General features: G+C 35.0%; 1 protein-coding gene across 10 annotated transcripts in view; it reads right to left on the minus strand.

Annotated features, from left to right (window-relative positions):
* Positions 1–994: 994 nt before the first annotated feature.
* Positions 995–26,935, minus strand: part of DDHD1 (DDHD domain containing 1) — a 91,643-nt gene continuing 65,702 nt past the window's right edge. For 4 of the 10 annotated variants that reach the window (XM_057543653.1, XM_057543651.1, XM_057543652.1 and 1 more), the window contains 8 exons: positions 25,956–26,062; positions 18,501–18,763; positions 16,915–16,990; positions 13,180–13,329; positions 10,530–10,782; positions 9,325–9,516; positions 6,527–6,610; positions 995–1,584 (listed from right to left, as the gene is read on the minus strand). In XM_057543653.1, coding sequence (XP_057399636.1) covers positions 1,403–1,584; positions 6,527–6,610; positions 9,325–9,516; positions 10,530–10,782; positions 13,180–13,329; positions 16,915–16,990; positions 18,501–18,763; positions 25,956–26,062 — 1,307 coding nt within the window. In that variant the 3' untranslated portion in view covers positions 995–1,402. The remainder of the gene's footprint in view (positions 1,585–6,526; positions 6,611–9,324; positions 9,517–10,529; positions 10,783–13,179; positions 13,330–16,914; positions 16,991–18,500; positions 18,764–25,955; positions 26,063–26,935) is intronic. The other 6 variants (XM_057543654.1, XM_007192876.2, XM_007192874.2 and 3 more) reach the window with 4 other exon arrangements.

Below are 26,935 nucleotides of genomic sequence, written 5' to 3' on the forward strand. Positions count from 1 at the left end.
GGTAAAGTACTGGCTTCACAGTCATTCCTCCAAATTATGAATTGCAACTTCTGTTATTATTACTGTTTGCAAAACAAGAGGTCACATGTGAATTATCAGTCAATGAACAGCACATAAAAGAATACGGTCTGTCTTCAGTCTGAGCTCTGATTTGCTCTGTAATCTAATTCAAGGCACTTTAAATGTTTTGGTGCCTTAGTGTTCTAACATGTAACATGAGAATAACACTCATTTACTTACCTCAAGAAGCTACTACATAGATTATTAAATTGCAAAGCACTTTGAGCTCCTCAGATGAAAAGCACTGTGGAAAAAATTACAGCTGAGGAAACTCTTTCAATGCCTCAGAATCCTGAACTATTGTGTCTATGTCTCAATTACAATTCCTTAAACACTTTAAGAATAAAATTTGTTAGTGGCACTCCATCCCCTTTTCATATGTTAATTGTTTGGCACACAGATGCTTATATACTTAAAATTTAGTTGTCATACTCCCTACTCCAAAGAAGTTTACTAATTTTCCAGTAAAGTTTATTAAATGTACCCATTATGGAGTATTCCATGTCAAGTTTAGAAAACTTTAGCTTTCTCTGAGGTACATGTGACATAATAAAAAGTTCATTTTTTTTTCAAAATAATTGAACTAGTGTTATTCGTGTAAAACTACAACTTTTTAATGAAAACAATGCTGAAAGTATGCCACAGTGTCTATATATTCATCTGAAGAGTACAAAGATGGAGTTCTGAGAAAAAAGGGCCTTAACGCTATAGAAAATAAATGTGGTTCTTAAATTGTTCACAGGAAACATTTAAAAAAATGTAATGTTTCATACATTGACATAAAACAATTAGTCAGAGGTAATAAACTATAAATACAATAGTTCAAATGTTGTTTCTATTTTAGCATTAGTTTTTCTAAACAAGTTAAATTCAAAACATTTAAAATCTGTTACTCATGTTTCAAAGAAATTGTGGAAATGGAAGCTTTCAATGATACCACCTTGTGATCTTTACGTAGAATACCCTGGACCTTGATCATTTTAGATTTATAACATATTTTGGTTAATACATTAGATTCAACCCATTAATATGCCTTTATATTTGGGAGAAATTAGATTGTGATCTATAACCTTGCAGTCCACCCAAGTCCTCCTTACTTCCAGGTCTTGCTTGATTCTCTGCAGGGGGTTCTGTCAGACTCATACTTAAAATGATGAAAACTATAAATAACTTCTTTCGGACTGGACATTTGTTTTTTAAAGTAAAATAAAGTGCTTCTAAATTCAATTATTTCTTACCCTAAACAAAAGTGAAACATACTTAAACCTGAAACTTCCACATGTTGACACATATATTTTAACAGAAAAAAATCAGTTTTGGGCCATTAATGTCCTTCAACAGTTCAGACTGGATCAAAGTTGGGTTTTGCACTATTATCGTGCTCATGTTTGTACATGAAGGTTAAAAGAAAGAGGGCAACATCCAAGGACGACCAATAGGCAGTATGCGATGTGACAGCTGACCAATAGCGGCTCTCCACAAGGCCTTCTCTGAGTTCAAAATCAATTCTGTGATCCAATTCCACTAAAAAGAAAAGAAGTCAAACAAATGAATAAGTATTACAAGACTGGTTCTACATAGACTTACTAGAGTTGAGAATAAAAATTTACCAAAGAGAAGTGACTCTCCTAATTATTATTACTATTTTTAAAAAAGTGACTTTCCACTCTAATCTTACAGGAAAAAACACTCAAGAGCCTCAGCAGCTCAGGATTCTATTTGGTGAACCTTTTCCTTTGTATGCTCAGGTCAATATGGAATAATAAAGCAAGAAAACAAAAATCTCGCTTGGTATCACATAGTATATTTGGAATAAAGAAACTGGGCTCAAATCCTGGCTTTCCTATTTAATCTTTGTGCCTAATCTGTAAAATAAGGCAAGCAGCCTTCTTGCAGAATGATGGGCCAGGCTTACACGTAACAATGCCTGCAGGAGTGCAACAGGGCACTCAAAGGCTCCTTCACTGGGGAGGCCCTTTACATCAACTGGCTCAGGGAGATGTGTTGGAAGATAACATCTATTACAGTCCTACGACGTTTTTCTCTCCACTTGGCTGAATTCCTCAAAGGCAGCCACGACACACCCTAGTCTCTATCCTGTCAGCAGGGCCTAACATGCACCTGGGACATACACGCTCATTAAATGTTTGTTCAATAAAAGAATCCACTAGGTGGCCAGGAAAGTTAAACTGGGAGGAACAATGGTAATCCTTGAGAGGAAGGATTTCATTTTATAACAGTGTTGTCTTCAAACAATTCAGTGAATTCACTCAAGTCTTTTCTAAACACACAGAAAGTCCCTGCAATACGTGTTAGAGAAAAACCACCTTACCAAATCAAGGCTCTAAGATTGCGATCGGTTCATCTAACAAATCCTTAGAGATAAAACACTTAGAAAATGATAATTTGATCTTCAGGAACTCCTTTAAAACTGTCAATGAGCCACATTTTGAAGGGTCTGTCTTAAAAATAAAAAGCACCGAAATCACTACTATTCAGACACTCAAAGTCTGCTCTTTGTTCAGAGTACCAGCAGATGTGAAAAGTAAAAACTGGCAAAAACTAAGGAGGTGGGAGAAAAAGTTGGGTTTTGCTTTACCCTGGAAATTTGGTAATTGCATATAGGAAATCACATCATTTTAGAGAATGACTTCACATAAATATTTAGCTAATGCTTATTTTAAACAGGTATTTTGTGACAGTACCATTTGGTGATTTAAAAATGCATTTACAGTTGTTATTTTTCTATTCAATTGTGCTTTTCTGACAAAGAATGTCAGAAAATATCTGTACATTTTTAGATAAGGTTTACACTTAAACAGCATAAATACCCAGTTGGTTATAAAACCCCACGAAATATATCAACATAGGCTTTTTGCAAAGTTTTTTTAAAAACAAAATACAAAGTATTTTTCTCATTTAAATTATGATAAGCTAATCCATAATAAGAAATAGTTGAAATCCACATGTGGAACTGTGGGATAGTAATGTCTTAATTTTTTATCTTTTGTATTCCATGGGACATTTGTGTTAAATTGGTAGGTACATTCTGGCACAACAGACAGGAAGATGAAAAGAGGAAATGAATTCTCAAGCACGATGAAGAGGAGTCAAGGTGAAGTTAGTTATAAAGAAAAAAAAGGAGAAATAAGAGGAAAAACAGAAGAGATGGGGAACATACACAGTAAAATTGGTGAAGCCCACACCAAGTTATTTCTAAGAATTCACTTTTAAATGCCACTGTAGAATGTCTTCCTAGTCCAAGTCTTAGGTTGAACTGTTGTATTAAAAGTCAAAGAAAGGGAGATTTTCAACTAGTGTTATTTGGCTCCACTTTGATTTTATGTCCCTGAAATTTATTCTTAAGATGCTATTACTGTGCAACACTGCCTTTCATATACTATAAACTCAAATGCTAAATTTATTGTTCCATTATATTATATGCCCTTGTACTTCTCATCACCCAGAGGATCTTCAGTAAGTGTCACTAACTAGGTTGCCCCTCCCTATCCCTTTCTATTTATCTGTAGGTTGTCCCCATCAAAATGGGAATTAGGTAGCCAGCTTGTACCTGATGAACCTATTTTAGTCTCTCATCTTCCTTAAAAGGTTTACCCCAGGCAGTCTGGCTGCCATGGCAGCTGAGCTCACATTTGCGTTGGTTTTGCAGGTGGACGGATGGATGTAAGAGGGCCTGTGTCTCATCTTCCCCCTTTCTGTGGATCACAGAATTCCCAAGGGAGTGGGGTTACTACATGGCAGCACTATTCCGTCGATATATGTGCTATGAGATGTGCCCTTGACCCAAGTTGGCCCAAATCTACAGGGAGCTGCCTTGGACCCACTTTCTCATTGTTACCATATCAGGAAGGGGTGGCACCATACAGGTTAGTAGTTTTTTCCGAGTTTCTCTCACTGAGTTAGGTCGAAAAGAAAGGAGAACGTAAAATCATCACTTTGTCCTTCTTTCTCTCTCTTGAGTGCCTAAGTGCTAAAATTCCTCTATCTACCAAAAAAAAAAAAAAAAAAAAGAATGAGATTCCTGAACAATTGAAGAGAGGTAAAAATGAAAAAAAGGTTGTTGGCTTTTAACAATCATCAACGATTTGCACTGTGCTTTCAGCAGAGAATTCTTTTGTGCACAGGGCCTGTCAACATGGATATGGTGTTGAAAAGTAAAATATATGAATAGAGAGTCACCATCTTAAGTATTATAATGTGTACTAACTAGACAGGTTTCTTCTATTTAATGGGAGTGTCTTAACTTCCCTGGAGAGAAATTTTCAAAAACTTAATGAATCTTAAAAGTTATCTTATTTATAAACAACAATTATGGTCATAATTGCATGATTTTTTGCTTCAGGTCGATACCAAGAAAACCACTTAAAGTACTAGGTAAAGGAAACTGGGTTTCCAAATGACTGGTGAAAGATTCATTTGCAATAAGAAAGATTGTGCTCAGGGTTCTTGTTGATAAATTATGTCTTCTGATTTTTGTGCTGCCTCAGAGCGACTATATATTTCATGTGGTTAGGTGTTTGACATCCAAGGAATATTTACATTTTGTGACTTATCACAGCTTCAAATATATTTAAGAATATTCTCTAACCATCCTTTATTTGAAAGAAATAACAAAAACTCCATAATGAGTTTTATAATCAGCTGTCATTTCTAACCCCCAAATTTCCCAACACTAATATACCCTGAAAGACATTCATATACCTAACATTTGACAACAGATGGGCTATTTGGGTAAATACAGGCTCATGGGTTGAATATAAAGAAACTCCTGGAGATGCCCAGATTTATTGGATCCTCTACCATCTGGTTGGAGAAATGTTCCTGATCATATTCAGAACTACTCCCTTCCACTCATCCTTGGTTCTCCTCAAAACTAACTTCTGGTTCTCTACATACCCTGTGCTTCCCACCTCTGTGTTTCTGCTTATGCTGTTTATTCTCTCTGCACTGTCTCTTCATCTCTGCTTGTCCAAATCCTACTTCCACAAAGCTTTTTTTGATTTCTCCAGGTTGGATCATTTTCTCATTCCTTAGAACTGACAGAGGCCTTTACCTGTTTCTCTGTTATGTGGCTCATCACATTCTATCATATATTATAATTATTTCTGTAGTTATCTACCTTCCCTACTAGAATACATGCCCTCTAAAAAATTCTTAACTTCCACACCAGCATTTAAAATCTATATGGGCAGCACTGAAATCTGTTTCATCTTGGTATCTTTTCTAGTGACCACCTACTTGGCTCACGGTAAAATTGTTGAATGAATAAAAACAGGAAAAGAGAAAATAGAAGCCATATACATAATACCATCTGAATCAGATCAGTGTGGTGCAATTATGATTAGTGGTCTAATTGCTTGGGTAGCTGGGATGGTTTTAAGGTAGTGAATAAAAAGGACTACTTGAATGTAGGAGAAATGTATAAGTGGATTAATTTTCCTTTCTCCAACTAAATATGCAAAAAGCACACATCAATTATTTCTCTATGGAAGTCACCATTACATGAACAGGGACCAGAGAGAGCACTTATATAAGATCATTTCTTGAGGGGATTTCACTGAGTTAGATCAACACAAACTGCTGTAATAGAGCCAAAAACCCAAATCAGCTTGTTATGCTGAAACACTGTTTTGGAATCTATATCAAGTAAGATTTTTTTTTTTTTTGAAAATAGAAAAAATGCATGAAAATTAGCAATTATAAATACAGAAATTATAAAATTAGATATGGTTAAAAAATCCAAGGAAACATCTGTAACTTATTTTTTTGTTAAAGGTAAAATTCGATATTTAAAAAAAGGAACGAGAAAGGAGCTATAAAAAAAGGAATGAGAAGTTAATGATGAAAATAATTTTAAACTGCTAAGATTAATCTTTACTGATACATTTTGAATCTGCTGAAAATTAAGAGACTGAAAATATCTCTTGCATCCAATAATAATAATTTTTTCAAAGCAAACCTACACCTCTAAAGAACATTAAATATTTGTGTTGAAATCAGTATCAGTTATGGCATACCAACAGCCCTAGGGGAAGTGTTACTAATATCTGAAATAATTAGAAATGATTAAATCCTTTATACTATGAAATCCTTTTAAGTATATTACATGAAAAGAATACTGAACCTCTTTGAAGGCTGTAGGGCAATAGAGGAGAAAGAGAATGGCCTAATGCTTTTCTCCCCTCTCTAAAAGGTTCCTTCTTTGTAGAAGCATATAGGAGTATCATATATTTTAGCACATTAAGTGTCTAATCAATACTCGGGGGTTTCTGGACCACTACATTTAAGATTAGAAAATACAGGAAGAGAATACATATAAAATAGTCTATTAATGGTAACATTCAAGCTGATCTCATAGAACTGATCCAATTTTTCAATGAGCAGGAGAAATCTAAGTAGATCATTTTCATAGTGCTCTGAATGCTATTCCTGACATATACCATACCGAGGGTATTATCTTTATTCTGCATTACATTTTCCGGAAAAAGAAGTTGTGGGAGATTAAAGAACGATTCTTGAAGTCTGAAATCTGTGAAAAAAAAAACACAAGATGCTGTAAAGTGTTGGCTGATGGTTACAAATGGCCTTCAGTGATGCAGTGGCCAAAAGTTAGAACAATACTCCCAAATAAGCTGATTAAACCTAGGATACATAAAGAAGTACACACTTTGGTTTTTGTGAAGAGCTCTTTCATGGAAAATGTAAGAACAATTAACTCTGAAATATAATGTCATAATCTGTTAACGCCCAAATATCCCCCAAATGTATAGTTCAATTAAGTTCTAACCTAGAGGCAAAACAATGCTGAAAGAAACAGATTCTTTTCATAATATGTTACAAACACAGGGGAGTACAAGAAATGAAACAGTAAAACCACTGGAAATAAGCCTATACTTTCCAAAAGAAATGAAGAGTAGCTATATAAGATGCTTCAAATTGATGTCAATAAGATGGTTTCAACTGACAACACTAAATCTTCAAAGAGAGAAACCCTGATGGATCATGAATTCACAGTCTGTGTCCATCTTACCCTCAAAGAGCAAGAGAATCAAAGTCGGTAGCTTCAGAATGAAGGTAATCGAGAAGAACTGAGGCAATCGAATGTGAGCAGAAAGGAAGGAAGGAAGGAAGCCAGAATCACCTAATTACAGTGACCAAATTCCAGAAAGAAGATTTAAGGAAGAAAGGTTTTATGATTTGTAACATATAGCCAAAATAGCAATTATGACTTAAGAAATTTGTCTAAATCAGGATTACATAGAAGAGTGTATTACTGAAGCAAGTCCAAGAATTAGTAAGGTGAATCTTGGGGATTTGATTTAAAAGGCATAATTCTCCCGTAGTAGTGGTCCAATTTTAAAAGTTGGACTTTTAAAATCTGTATCTAAAGATGAATACATGTAACTAAGAAATCATGATTAGCTCATAGTTAGCTGAGTCTATAGTTGGCAAGTAATTTACCATTAGGACCAACAAAGAATTTATATGCAAGAATGACAGAAAACATATTTTGCTAAGATATTAAAATATAATAATGTGATACAGCTAAGCATCTCTACTCACTTGTACTGGAAGAATAGGTTTCTTCTTTATTATCACTTTGAAATTTCTACGTTAAATAGTAGAAAAACTAAAAGATAGGTTTCTTCTCTCAGACCCTATAGACTTCTCTCCGTATGTCTTCATTACGCCGTCTCTTGGGCTCAAAATACCCTGCTCTCCTTGTTCCCTCATTCACCCTAATGTTTACTAGCATCATTGCTGTGCATTAACATTACAAGGAATTGTGGCTTTTTACCTGCCATTTTACAAAATTCTTTGAGGTTATTTTTCCTCAGAAGTTTAGTTTTCTTTTGACATCTGCATGTTATAATAGAATTTTGTATTTTCACAATCTCATTTCTGAGAGTAAGCAGAAGTGAGAGTTTAAGTCAGCAATAGTATAGGAACTCTTATAAGAAAACTATGAATTTTGTACAAATATCAAAATCTGAAATGAATTTTCTAGGCAGTGTTCAAAAGGCTTGCAATTATAAAATTTTTAGTACTCAGAGTCTGACATGGATAGGATTAAGTTAAAAAAAATGGAATTGGCCCAAATAGGAATGTCCAACTCAGAAATGGCTAGGGTAATTCATCATGGAGTGGAGGTGACTGTGGAGAAAGATCCAGCCCCTAGGACTGTTGCACGGCAATGAATGCTGGTTATTTTAAAATTCAGAGTAGCAGACACAGTAAGAAAACAAGACTCTAAATATCTGAAATGAAATGTTTAAAGATTTTTAGAGGAAGAAAATAAAATTTTCTTGCTATAGTTACAGAAAGGAAGTAGCTAGTTTCAGAGTCAACATTTCCTCATGTAAGTCAATGGAAAACTAGGACTTGACTTATTATCTTATTTTACTAGACATTTAAAAATAAGGCTCAAGTTTACATCCTTGGAAGTAAATATATACTAAGTGCATCACAACTATTCAAGAGTTTAGACCTTATAAATCCACTGGAAAAAATTAAATAAAGCTCCATTCTAATATAAGTCCAGTATAATTATCCTTTCATTCACTCATTTCTTGAGTATCTATTTTACACAAGGTAGCTGGGATAGGATTGGAAGCGATACAGTGGATCCAATACAATTAAAGCTTTGAAGGTTTTATAATTCGGTTGGATGAAGGGAACTGAGGGATTAGCACCAGGATGGCTTTGGCATAGCAGTTTTAAAAAGTATCAAGAGTAAATGCAGCATAGGTTTGAAGCAATTACATGAATTTTTAAGGCTGAGGAGACCATATTTAAAAAAAAACAAAACACTTTATAAAAATCAGGAAGTGTAGGGCTTCCCTGGTGGCGCAGTGGTTGAGAATCCACCTGCTAATGCAGGGGACATGGGTTCGAGCCCTGGTCCGGGAAGATCCCACATTAAAAAAAAAAAAAAAAAAAAAAAAAAAAATCAGGAAGTGCTTACCACAAAGAGATTTGTTTTATGCTTGATGTGTAACACCTCTGTGCCACAAGGCCCTGATTATTAATGCTCTTTACTTAATTCACCAACGCAGAGAGTAAAACTGCATTTACCTAGGGATTATTCCTAAAAATGTAAGTAGAAGAAAAAGCATTGTTTCTTAAAAGCTAAGGCAGGCTTTAGATTAAGAGTTGACTGCTAGTGTTAATATCTTAACCCTTTGTGCTCAGCACGTTTTAAAAAGGCACAGTATAAACTTGGAAAGAACAGTATGAACTAACATGCAGTGTCAAGAAAGCCAGAACTGCTATGTGCAAGGGTCTGCGTTGCCACAGTGGACGTGGGAGGTGAGGCAACCGGCTTCTTCTCGTCTTCCACAGAGTCCCTTGATGCCTCAGATGGCTGTGATGCAGATGAACGTCCGAACCTTGAGAACAACATTCCTCCAAGTCCCTTTCCAATGCTCGCAGCCCCTACATTTCACAAAACAGGGCAGTCATTCTGCTGAATTACACCACACACCAGGCTAAAGAGCACCACCCATATTTACAGCCACTTGGCAGAGGGACTAAGCCCTAGTCATGTTTTTCCAGGGTGGGAACATATGAAAATTACAATTTATATTGTAGGTTTCTAAATAAAAATGGTGTTGAATAGAATCAGAGTTGTACAAACTCCAGGAATATAGCTTACAAAGGAATAAAGATTCTATTTTATTTGTGATCACTGTTTTTTAAAGTATCTCTTAAGATTAAAAATGTTAATAAAAGAACCATGCCATTCACATGGGCATATATTCACTATTGATATTCTTACTCCTGAGGTTAAGTGGATATGTTATAAAAAGCTATGAATAAACAATCTTTATGACGAAGTCAAATATCAATGAGTCCAGCAGATAAAGCCTTTTTATAGTGCCATCTTGTGGCATTTTATACTAAGGCAACTTGTAACCAAAAGCAATGGACAAACTAAAGTGGCACAGAATTGAGCTCTGGTGCTACACCATTGTGGCTGGTACTGGAGATCATTCAAAGAGAAATTAAATACCCTTGTTGCCCTCAGGAAGGACACATATTTTGAGAGACTTTTAGGACATGGATCAGAGAACTGGTCAGCAGGGGCACCCTTAGTACTCAAGCACTCCCTCATTTCATGGATGAGGAAGCAGAGCATTAAAAACTACGTGACTTCCCAAGATCTCACAGTAAGTGATGGGGCCAAGATTAAGATGAGAGACTTGATTCCCCGATCTTCTTTTGTGCATCCAGCTATCTCATATTCTTTAACTACAGGATCTGATCTAATTAAGAGAACTTTAGTGCTTTTGCCCTCAAATATGAACAGTGAGAAGGTGGTTAGCTCTAAACATGAGGATTAACTGTTGGATGTTTTGTAATACATAGAGTATTTCCAAGTACTTAAAATTTCATGTCTATATAAAAGTGCTTAAATTCATTGATAAGGAATACTGAAAAGAAATTACCTAATATGCTTGCTTTGCCTATATTTGTTATAGATTCCCCATAGTGTCGGCGGGACAAGACTGGTGAAGTCACAGGGCTTGGTATTGTTGAAATGCCTTCACTGTCTGAAATTGAGGTAGGTTCTTTTGCTGGGTGAAGAAAGCTTGGCTTCATATACTCATAAGGTAGAGGATTGGAAGTATTATACCAGTGGATCTGGACAGGTGAAATGTTGCTGTAGTGTTTCAGTATTAACGGTTCTAATCTATAAGCCTTGATTTAAAAAAAAAAATTCAAAGAAACAAAACATTAAGGTACAATGCTTGGATTTTAGTAAACTGTTCATTCTTATTTTATTGCATGCTCAGTAGACCTCAGCAAATGTTTAAAAACCTGATATTCTTAACATGTGTTCTTATTTCTTCACTGTTAATAATATGTAGTTTGTCCAATTATAGATCCTTGATGAGACTACAAAAAAACAATTAGTCTAGGCTAATAGTGCCCATTAATTAGTTTTTCAGAGAAATATTCATTTTTATTATGTTCTGATATCATCTAGCAATTAGATTTATATTAGTCTCACAAACAAAACTGAAGCAGTAAACAGTAACCTGGAACAGAGCAAATAAGGTCAATTTTTAATATCTAAGCTCTCAGTAAACCCTACTTTCAAGTAGATTAATATAGTAACAAACACTACATGATGGTATAAGACCATTTGTCTAATGCGAAGTAGGGATGATATAGCAGAAAAGGCAATGGACTTGGCATCAGAATTCCCCGAGTTCATATTCTGGCCTCTGTCACTTATTAACTATATGACACTCACCAAGTCACAAGGTCTCAGAGCCTCAGTTTCCTGAGCTATAGAAAGGAGATAACACTTCCTACTACCTCACAAGGATGTTGGGAAGAATAGATAACTTTGGAAAAACTGCCTAGCACAATTCTCACATAAGCTATTTAAAAAAAAATTTCACAGAAGAACTATAAAACGAATAATAAAAATAATTCGTAATAATGAGTTTGGAACCCTCCTTTATAATACAGCTGACCCTTGAACAACACAGGTTTGAACTGCGTGGGCCCACTTATTCGTGGATTATTTCCCCCCATAATTACATGTTACAGCACTACATGATCTGCAGTTGGTTGAATCTGTGGATGCGGAACCGTGGATACAGAGGGCTTCCTGTAAAATTACACCCCAATTCTTGACTGAGCACAGGGGGTACCCCAACCCCCGAGTTGTTCAAGGGCCAACTGAATAACAAAATTTAAGACTGTACAAAGTATAGGGTATATACTGAAAGTTTAGAGTTCACCTATGATCTCAAGTTCACTTTCAAGTTATAGGAGAGTGAGTTAAATGAATGCATATTAACAAAATACTCAAGGTCTAACTGGGTGTTTTGCACACGTTTTACTTAATCCTAACAACCCTATGAGGTAAAATATTATCATCTGCATCATATAGATAAGAAATAGTCTCAGAAGTGAGTTGGCCAAGATCGTGCAGTCAGTATTTGAATCTAATACTAGATTCCATTTCAGTGAAATTTCTTAAATATAACCGTTTTGATTCTTTAACATATGAGAAATTTTCTAAAATTCTGGTGTTTAGTCATTGTTATATTTATTTGGTACTAGCTAAAGATCTTTTAAAAGACTTTATAGAATTATATAAAGCTATTTTTCAGAGAATAAATGCTATTTAAAATAGTTTGTCTTAAATCTAGTTATATCTAGCCTTGTCCCCAAGAGGATTTAAGGAAGAATTTTTCTCATCCAAAAATCTTACTTGGCATTAAACTGTTTACCTGGATGCAGACAGATCCTAGGAGTATTTACATTAAAAAATTGATTTACAGTACAAACATAACAGAGAATGTAAAAATCCAAAATGTCATAATTCCACCAAGCTAAAATAAATTCTTCCACTTTTCTATGTTTAATACATAATATTTAAATATTTTCATTTCTAAGAGTATCTACCAATCACATTTCAATGTTGCAGCATACTTTAGAGAAAAAAGTATTTAAAGTGGGATTTTTAAAATTTATGGTTGCTACGTTATTGGTATTACAACTGGTTAAGGTTTGAAAGTCCAGATGACTCCTGTCTTTTGGATTAATTGTCTAAAGATAATATTTTTACAATATGCTTTCATCCTACAAATACAACATAAACAGAACATCTTTAAGGTATTTTATTTCCTGATCCCTAAACTAATCAGAGAACAAATATTTTAAAAATATGAACTCATGCAAATGTAATAGATAAAGGCATGTCTTGGAGATACCGCAGGTTTGGTTCCAGCTCACTGCAATAAAGTAAATCACGCAAATTTTTTAGTTTCCCAGTGCACATGAAAGTTAGGTTTACACTATACTTAAGTCTACCTGTTAAATGTGCCACAGCATTATGTCTAAAATAACAACATACATACCTTAATTAAAAACTAATGCTGTTGGAAAAATGGCACCAATAGACTTATTCAATGCAGGGTAGCCACAAACCTTGTTTGTAAAAAAACGCAGTATCTGCGAGAGATGTCTGTAAATGAAAGCTTTCTCATAAATTCAGCAGTACCTTGCAAGATTTCTTACAGAGTCTCTTAGGAAAAATTTAATATTGAGAGATGAATGTCCATATTTGCAACTCACCACTGGATCTGTTGGATGAAAAATGTTTAGTAATCGGTTACAAATCTCTTTGGGCAAAATATGGTCTTGACTTCCAGTGTTTCCTGGGCGGATGCCACGCAATGCCAAAAAAACTGCCAGCGGGGATCCCATACAGAAGAAATTTTCAACCTACAATGATAAAGTCATCCTAAATTTTAAAAGCGGTGAAGTGTTTTTCAAAGAATTTGGGCACAACATAATATATGGTAAAATACAAATAATAAATTTATCTCCAAATATATATCTTTTTAAATGAGCTTTGTCTAGATGGTATCTGCATTACTTATTAACTATATAACAACCATTAATTATTCTAAACAGTCTATCCAGGAGCAACTTCATTATCTTTAAATCTAATAGAAAATGAAGAATGAGAGTAAGGAGAAGGAAGATTTATTAAGCTACTATTTTGTGTAAAGTAATAGTATATTAGTTATTCTAAAACATATAAAGACCAATAAGGCAGAGCTTCTGCACTCAGAGTTTACAATCCTGCAGGGAGGCAGAATAAAATAGTGCATAATAGAGGGAAAGAGTGCTACAGGAGAGTAGACAAAGGAATAATTAATCCCAACTTTGAGGGCTTTACAAAGGAGGAAGCATTTGCACTGGCCATAAAAGATGAAAAGGATTTCCAAAGTTGGGGTTGGGATATACTGGGACTGGAAGGATATTCCATACTGATAGAACCACATGAACTAACACAGAGGGAGGAAAGAAACTGGCTTAATTTAGAGAATAAAAATAACCTGATATGGTTGAAAATTGAGTGTGGGGAAAATGTAACTTGGAATGAGAATGTACAGAACCTTGACTGTTTGACTAAAAGAGTTGGGCTTAATTTATTTTACAGGTAGTGAAAGAGAATAGGATTTGACCCATGTTTTAGGAGGTTAGTAAATCTGGTAGTAGCTTGTGAATGAACTGGAAAATTAAGAGGCTAGTGACTTGGAGACAAGTTAGAAAACTATTGAAAGAGTTTAGGCAAAAGATAATCTGCACCCAGGAGGACAAGCTGTTCCATTCAGAAATGGAAATTTGAGAGATTAGGATGGAATCAACATGAATGAATGGAGATGGGGATAAGGAAGGAGCCAGAGGCAATTCACAAGATTTGGGTCTGGCTGACTGGGAAGATATTAATTAATCCATTAATTGTAACAGGATACTCTAAGTAAATCATGTTTTTGTTCATAATTAGTTTGAGGTATCTGTAACATACCTAACAGGTATTGAACTGAGAATTTAAGACAAGAAATATAGAATTGGATATGCCAACTTTTCTTTCTTTGTTTATGATTGGTTTGCAGTTTGTTAGACAAACACACAAAGGAATTATTCTCTCTCAGATAAAAGTAACGATTGCTTTAGTGTTATCTATATCCATCAAATAATTTTAAAGGTGAAGAAGAGCTTTAGACATTTAGTCTAACCGCCTCATCTAGGGATGAATAAACAGATGAATTCAGAGATGTTAACTGATTTTGATTTGGCTACTGTTACATAACTAGTTAGTGGCAGAGCCTCATGATCACAACCAAAGCTTCCCACTCTCTAGACCAATGTTTATTGACATTTTTTTCCTCTTTTGAAAGTTCAATGGTAATGTGTGACAAATCTAACACTTTTATTTATGGAAGTAAATCCATCTGCCAGTTAAGAGGCATAGAAAGACCTCTGTTTCTTTTAGAACTCTGGAGTACTAAATATTAATTTGCTAATTCATCATATATTCCTTTTTAAGTTTCAGATTTCTATATTTTTTCTCTATAAGAAATTACATAATTAGGGCTTCCCTGGTGGCGCAGTGGTTGAGAATCTGCCTGCCAATGCAGGGGACACGGGTTCGAGCCCTGGTCTGGGAAGATCCCACATGCCGCGGAGCAACTAGGCCCGTGAGCCACAACTACTGAGCCTGCGCGTCTGGAGCCTGTGCTCCGCAACAAGAGAGGCCACAATAGTGAGAGGCCCGCGCACCGCGATGAAGAGTGGCCCCCACTTGCCACAACTGGAGAAAGCCATAGCACAAAAACGAAGACCCAACATAGCAATCAATCAGTCAATAAAGAAATCTTAAAAAAAAAAAAAAAAGTTGCTTATATTTAAAAAAAAAAAAAAAGAAATTACATAATTAAAAATTCATATTATTAGACTACATGACCATGTATTAGAAGGATACACAATTATAGGGCACAAATTCTGGTAATGTGATAACTGAATTTTGAGATAATAATATACTTAGTGGATCGTACTCAACTCTCTAGTACAAAACCCAGGACATGAAATAGAAGAGTTTACTTTTACTATCAGATCAATTCTACATATTTAACATTGATTATATATAATAATGGTGGTAGAGATGGAACTCAAATTCCAGGTGGGGGGGTGACTCCAAAGACCATGCTCTTATGGCTTTTATTTTATTTTTATTATTATTTTTTAACATCTTTATTGGAGTATAATTGCTTTACAATGGTGTGTTAGTTTCTGTTTTATAACAAAGTGAATCAGCTATACATATACATATATCCCCATATCTCTTCCCTCTTGCATCTCCCTCCCATCTTTATGGCTTTTAAATGTATCTTATAACTTTACCATATGGCTTTTAAATGTATAAGTTAAAAAAAAAAAACCTTTATAAGTCATAGAGATAGATTCAATAAGAATTTTTGCATCATTCCATCACTTAACCTGTATGTTAAGTTTCCATGATAAAAGATATCAAGAAGAAACAATATAGTACACTAGACATGGGCACATATTCAACTGGAAATGAGTATTAGGAAACTTACATCATGTTCCATTTAACACTGCAAACAAATTGTTATTCAGGTATCGGCTGTGTCTTCTCCAAAGGTCAGGTCAATGTCAATGTCTCTCTGCAACTTTTTATTCTTCTAAACCGTTGCTTTCGACAGCTCTATTCCAATGCTCAAAAACCCTGAAAAGCTTTCCATCGCTCCCATCAAACATAAGGTCCCTTTTTCTAGCTCTTCCTGCTTTCCTACACCCTCCGTGCCCTTTATCCTGTATATTCTAGCCAAACTGGTTTGCTCTCCTTGCTCCAAACTAACAGTGTGCACCTCATCTTGTGCTTTTATCATACACTTCTTATTGATTGCAATGTCAGCTTTCCATCCCTGGAATCATCACTGATATAATTCCAGTTATTTTTCTTACCACATACCACTAGCTGGTCACAAAGATTTGTTAAATTCTAAATATTAGATATTTACCAGATCTGTCTCTGTTTTTCTTTTCTCACTATTTAAGATTATTTGGTGTTTCTTGGACGTACTATGAAGGTATATCCCTCCATGCCTTTGTTTATGCTGTTTCTTTCAAGAACACAGCAGCATTTCTCCTTTCCTCTACTTGGCAATATCCAGTTTACTGAGATTAAGTACAAATGTCATTCATTTGTAAACATTTACAGGCAAAATTAAACCTCCTTCTCATGCATACATCATTCTTTATACTGCTAATAGACCCAGTAACACTGTGTTACATATTTTGAGGGCTAGGAAACCATCTTGTCCATTCTTAGTGGAACCCAGAAACCAGCAGTGTCCAACATACTGCAAGTGTTAAAAAAAAAAAATTCATTTGAAAGAATAATTAGGATTTCATTTGAACCCTAACATCATGCTTCAAATGATGTTTGAAAAAAAACTGAGATCAACAATGAAAATATCACCTGTCTTTCCTTACCTTAAATTTTAAGGCAGGTGTTTGTGTCATAGATGATGCCTTCAATCCGTGTAGCCGTTCTTCTATGTCTCTCAGCCTAGAAAGGAGTATGAGATTATGTACACATTCATATTTATAATTTCATAAGTATTAGATGTTTACCAGTTCACTAAGCATAAAGAAGAAAATAATGACCCATCATCCAATCCCTCAAATTAAACCTTATTGGCAGAATTTAATAAATGTACGTGCTGTAGTACAGAAAGTCTAAAAGTTTATGAAAGGACTTCCCTGGCAGTCCAGTGGTTAAGACTCCACGCTGCCAATGCAGGGGGCACGGGTTTGATCTCTGGTTGGGAAATTAAGATCCCATAAGCCGCATGGCGCGGCCAAAAAAAAAAGGCTAAAACAAAAAGTTTATGAAATAATTAGTAAAAGTACCCCTAGTCTTCCAATACATGCTGTTAATAGCTTTTTGGGGGAAACCTTTAGTAAAATGTGAGGCACATACAAGCATATATACACCTTTAAAAAAAAACACAGCATATGTTCATACCACATACACTATTCTGTATCTTCCCTTTTTCTACAGTTAATAATGAATCTTAGCAATCTTTTCACTTGCCCCCTGACCTACTTCAGTCTTTATAACACCTGTGTAATTGTCCATCATACAGACAAACCACAGTTTAACCTTCCTCTGCTGGTGAACATTTGGGTTATATCAACTTTTTCCTATTACAATGTTCTGTATCTAAGTCTGTTAAATTTTTTTTTTTTACAAATTTTTTTTTACTGGATTTTGTGTCTAAAATATAGCTCTGAGGCTTGCCAACATGACATTCTCTTTCAAAACTATCAATTATTTCTGACACTAAAAACTTTATGTATTTTTCCTATGGTACTTAATAAAATTCTAAATGAAATCCTTAGACAACTTCTATAAGACAAAAATAAATTCAACGTTTCCTGAGTAAGAATTTAAGTCAGCTAAATTGGTTGTTTTTATATAATGCTAACTATCAAAATGAGTGACTTTTCACTGTTCTATTAGAATCAATCAGATGATCATTAAGAGAACAAACGACAGAGCATGTAACTAGAGATGAAGATAGGAATGTAGCAAAGGATTAAAAGATAGTATCAGGAAGGCTGCAAATGATTAGATAATTATAAAATCTGTCAAAAATATATTTGTCAACAAAAAAAGGGCTTTAAAATTATTTTCAGAATAATAAGAAAGGTAAAGGCCCATCTCTAAGATTAGTAAAACTACGAAAGATTACAAGCTAGTAAACATTTTCAGTAAGGATTCTGCAAAGTGACTCAGCTTGGAATAAGTTTTAGATTTCACTCCTAATAAACTGTGAAGAAAAGACAGAAGAAAAAAGAGGAAGATGGAAGAATAATTTATTTTATGCTATAGGAAAACACCTAATTAGTATGAAAATTAAGTCTCCAGCTTGATTAGGCATGTTATTCAATCATCTTTGTATCCGAAACAATGTATTTTTTTCTTTATTATGAAAATCTTAAGCTTTCACCTAAGAAGTCCAGTGATTCCATGAAGACATTTTAAATTCTTTCAAGAGATTAGGGTATTTTACCGTTGTTTAGTTATATAGAGCTCATCAAGAAGATGACGTTCTTCATAGCTCATCCATTGTTCATCAGGCAACTCTTCTTCCTTCTGCAGCAACTGTTCATAGAGTCGAACTGGATTCCAGCCAGTCATTATGTCATAAGTGATTACACATCCCAAGGAATGTGACACTATTGAGACTTTACCCCCTTTTTCTTCAAAGTCTGGATTCCGAGAACAGAAAAGGGAATATAATCGATTCAGCTCTTGCTGAAGGCCTTTGACTAGCTGTTTGAAATAAGAAAACATCAAATTAGAGTAATCACTGACTACTATAAACTTTATTTCTAAACTCAAATACATTAAGGAAGAAAAACACACATTACTGGCCAAATATATCTAGGTTATTAAAATTAACTCAGAACCCTACAGGAAATGAAGTAAAGGTATATGTAATATTATAATCCATATCAACACTAAAGAATAAAGGCAGATGTTACCCACACAGATCCTTTCATAGTCCTTAAACCAATTATTTAAGCCAGCAGTTCCAGAGATTTAAAAAAAAGTTCCATGCAGATTCTAGTAGATTTCCAAAGAGTCCTGGATATTTCTTCTTCGTTGCAACGGACTCATATGCAATTCTAAAGTCTTGTACCTTGTAGTTTTTAAGCCACAGTAAGTTTTAGGAAAAGAATATCTGAGTTTATGGTAACAGGGTGACTAACATATTGTATATGCAACATATATATACTATTACTTTATGCATTCTTTTAAAGATATTTTTTTGATGTAGACCGTTTTTAAAGTCTTTATTGAATTTGTTACAATATTGCTTTTTTTTTTTTTTTTTTAATGTTTTGGTTTTCTGGCCATGATGCATGTGGGATCTTAGCTCCCCAACCAGGGATGGAAACCGCACCCCACGCATTGGAAGGCGAAGTCTTAACCACTGCACTGCCAGGAAGTCCCACTTTATGCATTTAGATAAGAGTAATGTAACGAAAGTCCACTGTGTGACAAAAGAAAAAGCTTATGTTGATCTACTTGATATTCCAAAATTCCCAGTAAGTTGGTAATATAGATAAGAGCAAAAAGTTGTTTTTAAAAAGCAGGACTTTTTTTTCTTTAAAACTTTATTTATTTATTCTTGGCTGTGTTGGGTCTTCGTTTCTGTGCGAGGTCTTTCTCCAGTTGTGGCAAGCGGGGGCCACTCTTCATCACGGTGCGCAGGCCTCTCACTATCGCGGCCTCTCTTGTTGGGGAGCACAAGCTCCAGACACGCAGGCTCAGTAGCCGTGGCTCACGGGCCCAATTGCTCCGCGGCACGTGGGATCCTCCCAGACCAGGGCTCGAACCTGTGTCCCCTGCATTAGCAGGCAGACTCTCAACCACTGCGCCACCAGGGAAGCCCAGCAGGACTTTTTCAAGGTTTAGAGGTTAATAATATGGGAAGTATCATAGCCATTTTTCTTTGTAAAACTGCTTTCTTGAAATTTAGCTTTAACAAATATTACTGACATATTCTATGAAGTGAGAAGAACAAGGTTCTTTTGTTACTCAAATTCATTCATACGGGGCCCTGACCTGATTTTTAAGGCAGTCCTCTCCTCCTCCTATCATTGCTTACTACTATTTAGTTATAAAATTCCTGCCTGATATTCAATTTCACACTTCAGTCCTTCTTAATATGTCAGCTGTTTTTCAGACAAACATTAATTATATACTGCTTCCATTTTCAATCTTTAGCCTCCACTAGGTTTCACTGAACATTCTTTAGCAGACACAAACTGGAAATTATTTGAGCATTCATGCTTGGCTGGGTTAGCAGTGACGTGAATGAAGGTGCAATGTTCTTTCTGATTGCTGACATCACAGAGCTCTACACTGCAATACTGAGGTCTGGTTAAAGCTACTGAAACCATGTATTGGGTCTGGAGGGCTTGTTAAATACAGATTGCTGGGCTCCATCCCAGAGTTTCAGACTCAGCAGTTCTGGGGACCACACTAGTGGCAAATGCATATAAAAATCTCCCAAGACATGGGTTGTAGGTAATTCTAGTCAACAGAATTTAAGAAATAGGCAGTGTGATGTCAAATTACATGCTCTTTTCAAAGGGAGCTATAATGTAATGCTTTGGACTTGGCTTTGATAAGAATATGAACCAACCCTTAAAATTTTGTTATTTTCCTAATTTATAATCTACATGAAGGGAGGTGTAGAAAAAACTAATGTTTCAATAAAATAATTTCCTTTAAAAGCAATATTTGTTAATAGTTTTGACTTTTGAAGGCCTTGATTTTAAGACTCCTACCATGTAAGTACAGAAACACTAGATCCCTTTGTGACCAACAATATTCATTTGGGATATCTGAACCAAGAATAATGATATACCTACCCTGTGATCTTAATTTCATTAATTCTACAATATTATCTAATCAGTTCAGCTAACCTCTTACACACGCAGGCATTGGATGGCTCTTCAAAAGTTTAAAAGTTTCTAATTCTCATAACCACTGCCCCCAAATTAAAATTTATGAAGAAAGTCAACCGAAGAGGAAAAAAACCCAGCAGCTTCAAGAGAGAATCCAAACACCCAAAATAGGGCTGAAGAATATAATTAGTCATTTGTCCTTCTCCCTGTTACAGGAAATTTTAATGAGAAAAAGTAATTTAGAGAGTTTTAGTCATATACATCAATTAAACAATTTTCAAATAACAATGGCAAGATAGGGCCATGACAATTCTCTTTATAGTTCTTCATTTTTAAAAGCCATTGAAAAGAGAGTTCAGATGTACAAAAGATATACAGTTCTCTCTGGATTTTTCATGTTACTTTATTTAGGGTTGAAGAAAGAGCCAAAGGCTCTCTGATGATGTCTTGATAGACTGGAGTTAGTTTCTTTTTTAAAAACTGGTCCTCAGAAAGTATGACCTGAGAAGAACTGATCGATACACAAAACTTTTTCCCTAAAAAGCACAGCTTTTTAGTGCACAATCACTAATTAGGGTCCTCCCATGTGCATCTCAGAAACTTGTGTGAAAAGGGGCCTCAGAGATGATCTAACTTAAACTGCTATGAAGATAAAAGTCCCTTCAGTAACACCCCTCTTAAGGGATAAGAGGCTCAGCATCTACCCCAGTGAGTATCTTCATCCAGAAGTGGTCACTTCTATTTAAAAAAAATTTTCCCCCCAGTTTTACTGAGACATAATTGAGAGAGACTGTTTAAGTTTAAAGTGTACAATGTAATGATGTGATATAGGTATATATTGTGAAATGACTATCACAGTAAGTTTAGTTAAAATCCATCACCTTATATTATTTACAAATTTTTTCATTGTAACACTTCTGTATTTTTAAGGCAGTTTTGCTTATTACACAGTTCTTCATTAGTAACCAAACATGTCCCTTTCCGTATTTTCAATTCACGGATCCTTATTTTACTTTCTAGAATTAACAGAGTAAGTCTATTCCTTTTTTTTTAAATTGTAGCCCTTGAAATATATAAAGACAGATATATACTTAATTACAACTTGAAAATCTAAGCACAAGGAATTTATATATCATAATATCTTTGATCCTCATGACAATCTTTATCAACTAGGTATTTTATGTCCATTATATAAGTGAGGAAGCTGAGAAAGTGAGAAATTTGATCTAAGCTAGTTAAGTGGCAGGTTTTGAATCTGCATCTGTTTGACTCCAAAGGCTGAGAGGAAGAGAAAAAAGGCTCTTATTTATGCCTATCAAATAAACCTAACAAGGTTAATTCACCAGGCATGACAATCCTACAGAACCCCTGCTGGCTGTTACTTATCACTACTTCCCTTAGGAAACATATTGTTGAAAAATAATTTAGTCTAAATATTGCCTAACACCAACCTTGTGTTAAATGGACTTTGATTCGCAGAATCAGCTTTCCTTTTTAAAGAATAAGAACAATTTTTGCCCACTTCTCACTAAGTTTTTCTTTTATTTTCTTTTGTTCTTCACAATGCTTTAAGCAATGTTTCCCAAACTTCCCTGATGGTATCACCTGGGGAACTGTTAAAAACACAAATTCACAGGTTCTATCTCAGACCCACTGAATCAGGATCTCCAGAGGAGGGACCTGGGAAAGTATTTTTTAGTTTCTTTTTCTTAACTTTTCATTTGGGAGTAATTTCAAATTTATAAAATGTTGCAAAATAAAAATAGTACAAAGATCCTCACATAGGCTTTGTCCAAAATTCACCTAATGTTAGCATTTCCTCCTATTTGCCTTATCATTTGTTCTGTTTCTATAACACACACACAACTATTTTGTGAACCATTTAAGGATATATTACATATGTCATGGTCCTTTATCCCCAAATACTCCAGTGTATATTTCCTAAGACTAGGAATATTCTCTTCCACATAGTGCTGTTATCAACTTCATAATTCACTTTGATATATTTCATCTAATCTAGTCTACATTCACATTTTAATTTTGTCAATTGATCTAATATTATCCTTTGTAGCATTTCCCCCAATCCAGTACAGGATACAGTCTAGGAGGAGATATTATAATTAGCTATCACGTCTCTTTAATCTTCTCTATCTGGAACATTTTCCACAGCCATTCTTTCTCTTTTATTATGCCAACATTTTAAAAGAATACAGTCTCACTCCTACTTTTTTATTACAACTTCCTCATTTTATGTTTGTCTGATGCTTCCTCATAATTGGAATACTGCATAAATAATGCTGTGTCCTTCTCTGGGTGTCCCTCAGGAACACCCCATAAAGTTGTTGCTTGATTTCTCCACTGTATACCTTTATTTTTTAAACTAAAAGCAGTCTGAGAGGATACACTTTAAGACCATGCAAATATTCTGTTCCTCATCAAAAAATCTGCCCTCATTTTAGCATCCACTGATGATTCTTGCCCAGTCCTCTCCCCTACCTGATCCTACCATGATGGCTGCAAAATGAGACTTTCCAACTCCAGCATTCCTTCCACATTTATTAGTAGGCCCTTGGCATCCTACTGAAGCAAAGGACCTCCCTTCTTCCCAATTTGTTTATCTATTTATCATTGATAAGGACTTACAAATTTTTCAGTGATTTAGAATTCTTTAGTACATTATCCTTATTATAATACAAAAGTACTATTAATAATTCCTTACAATAAGTAATCATTACTTAATTATTTGGTCAGTGGGATATGCTTCTTTAATTTGACTATTATGTCCTTGTGTCTTGCTCCATCATTCTTTTGAGCATTTTTCTACCTTTCGTCAAAACAAATTCTTCCAGCTTTGACTTGGACCTATCCTGCCCCAGCCCTGGAATCAGCCATTTTTCCAAGGAACTCTACTTTTTCTTAGTGGAGAATAACAATACTAGAGGCAAAGATCTGGGTGCTAGGTATACTCGTTGGATTGGGGTCTCTGCTTCTTGGTCCTTTCAGCGGACAGAGGTAGGAAATATATGCATATATATACTTCTGTGCTTAAACATATATGCTTAAATATATAGATGTTATCTACATACACCGGCTTATTTTCAAAATCATAAATTCACATTAATACCCTCAATTCCAATGTCCCCCATGGGGTTTTTTTTTTGCCCGCATTTTTAATGAGCACCACAAGTGATTGTTCTAATTAGGGATGTTTGGGATACACTGCTGAAGATTGCTGGTGAATCTCAGACACAAGTTCTCAGTGCTTTTCCATGAAATTCAACTGGATCAAAAAACCAACTAATATAAAACACTGGGTGTTCTCCTTCCATTTCATTTATCTTAACGATCAGTTCCTTTTTCCTACTGAATATGTTTTATTCAATTCCATTCTGAGGAAGATTATCTTTGACTATAAGAGCAAAATAAAAAGTGATCACTTTCTCAGTCATCATTCACCAACGGCCAGAGGTTTGAGTCTGGCACTTTTCTCTTTTCAGTTTTTCTGGATATTAACGCCAACTTAAAGTTTTTAAAAAGCACTTATTACTTTTGGGGGACATGACTCAGCACATTTTAGCCTTGAAGATTCAGGATACCGTTTTAGGAGTACTACCAACCACGTGTGCATGCGTGTGCGTGTGTGTGTGTGTGTGTGTGTGTGTGTATGTGTGTATAGTAATATGCTCTCAGCCCTTGTCTTTCCTTTTTTTCCCCCCTCACTGGTTTACTTGCAATACTATATAGTTCAGTGTTCTAACCTTCAGGGCATATCTAACGATGCCCATTGTACGCTATAAAGGACTATGAACGTGGCATTATTAGTGTTCTACTTCACCGACTAGGCCTTCCTTTTTGGTTAGAATTAAGCTCAGAATAGCAGTTCTCCTTGTAGCTTCTTTTACTGTTTGTTCTCAATCAGATCAAGGCAGATCTTGCCCAATACTGGTATATGGCAATGAGGGGATATAGAAAGAGGAATGAAGAAAAATCCTAAGGGGATGGTAGTTGGAAGAGAAGGAATTTTCTGTGGCAACTAACCGAACATATTTCTGTCGATATGTAAAAGATATCCTGGATTAAGTTAGGGAATGACTCTGAATGAACAAAATCAGCAACGGATTGGCTTGGAGTAGCACAGAGCAGCAGAGCCGCTCTATTGGTAATTACTCCTTGTACTAGTTTCTTTACCCTTCAAATGAAGATACTAATCATATCTACTTCATAGGGTAAGGATTAAACAAGTTAATACATGTTAGGTAATTAATGCGGTTATTCCCATGAAACAAAATTCTTTTTCTCTTACCAATAAAGTGACAAATTGCATTGGTAGAGATTCCCTCATCCCTCTGAATAAACCATCTCCCTTCACCTACCCTTCCCATCTGCCCCCCTTTAGGGTTATCTTTGTGATGCATGAGCAAAATTACCATTTGAGAACTACACAAATCCACTACAGAAATGACACAATAAAAGCAAGTCTTTTATATACAAAAACACTTGAAGGACATTTCTAAGTGTTTAAAACTCTTTTGTGGGACTTCCCTGGTGGTCCAGTGGTCAAGAATCTGCCTTCCAATGCAGGGGACATGGGTTCGATCCCTGGTCGGGGCAACTAAGCCTGCATGCTCTAGAGCCTGCATGCCACAACTAGAGAGCCCGCACACCACAACGAAGAGCCCGTGTGACACAATGAAAGATCCTGCATGCCACAACTAAGACATGATGCAGCCAAATAAATAATTTTTAAAAAGCTCTTTTGTGAGGATAATACTCATAGATATTACTAATCAGACTTATGAAAACTTATTTTTCAAAGAGCTATTTTCTAACCAACCTCTCACTTCCAAGGTTATCCATTTTATTAAGCGTCCCAATGTGCAGTTTAAGACTTCAAATGTACTATGAATTACAGGCTATTTATAGATTAATGGATTCCTATAATTTCTCACTTGCTTGTAAAAAAAGAACATAAAATGTTAAAATTCAGGACACATGTTACCACTGAAAAAAATACCCAATAGCAATAAGATAATCATGATACTTACTTCATCTCTATAAAGTGGGCTAGTATAATACATTATGTCCATTGCACTGCTATTTAACATATCCCTTAAACCTCGCACTTTGTCTGGAGTAATGGAATCAACAGTGTCTACAAGGTAAAAAAAAATTAAACTTAGAGAAGATTCATTTTAGGGAAAGAATAAACTGTGAAAAAAGTTACATTCCTTGAAATAACTGCTTTAAATTAACATTTATATATTCAAGACTAGCTTTGAATCTAATGAACCTTACCTTCTTGAAATTTTACTATTTGTAAATTTAAAAATAATGATGGAGGGTATTTACCTACCACAAACATCACTGCGCTCATTAGTGCTGAAAGGTTAAAAAACATTTCCTCTAAATCAGGAATAAGCTAAGGATATCTACTCTTTTTTTATAATTAAAAAAATTTTTATTGAGGTTCAGTTGATATACAATGTACAAACAGTAATTCACAATTTTTAAAGGTTATATTCCATTTACAGTTATTATAAAATATTGGCTATAGTCCTAGTGTTGAACAATATATCCTTGTAGCTTATTTATTTTATACGTAGTAGTTTGTACTTCTCAATCCCCCTCTTCCCCTATCTTCTCCCTCCCCCCGCTAACCACTAGTTTGTTCTCTGTGAGTCTGTTTCTTTCTGTTATATTCACTAGTTTGCTTTGTTTTTTAGATTCCACATATAAGTGATATCATACAGTATTTGTCTTTGTATGACTTATTTCACTTAGCATAATACCCTCCAAGTCCATCCATGTCATTACAAATGGCAAAATTCCATTCTTTTTCTTATGACTGAGTAGTATTCCATTCCATATATGTATATATACATGACATCTTCTTTATCCATTCATCTGTTGATGGGCACTTAGGTTACTTCCACACCTTCACTATTAAAAATACATAATGCTGCTATCAACATTGGCGTGCGTGTAACTTTTCGAATTAGTGTTTTCGTTTTTTTCGGATATATAC

The sequence above is a fragment of the Balaenoptera acutorostrata genome, chromosome 3, assembly GCF_949987535.1.
Source record: "Balaenoptera acutorostrata chromosome 3, mBalAcu1.1, whole genome shotgun sequence".
NCBI classification, from domain to species: Eukaryota; Metazoa; Chordata; class Mammalia; order Artiodactyla; family Balaenopteridae; genus Balaenoptera; species Balaenoptera acutorostrata.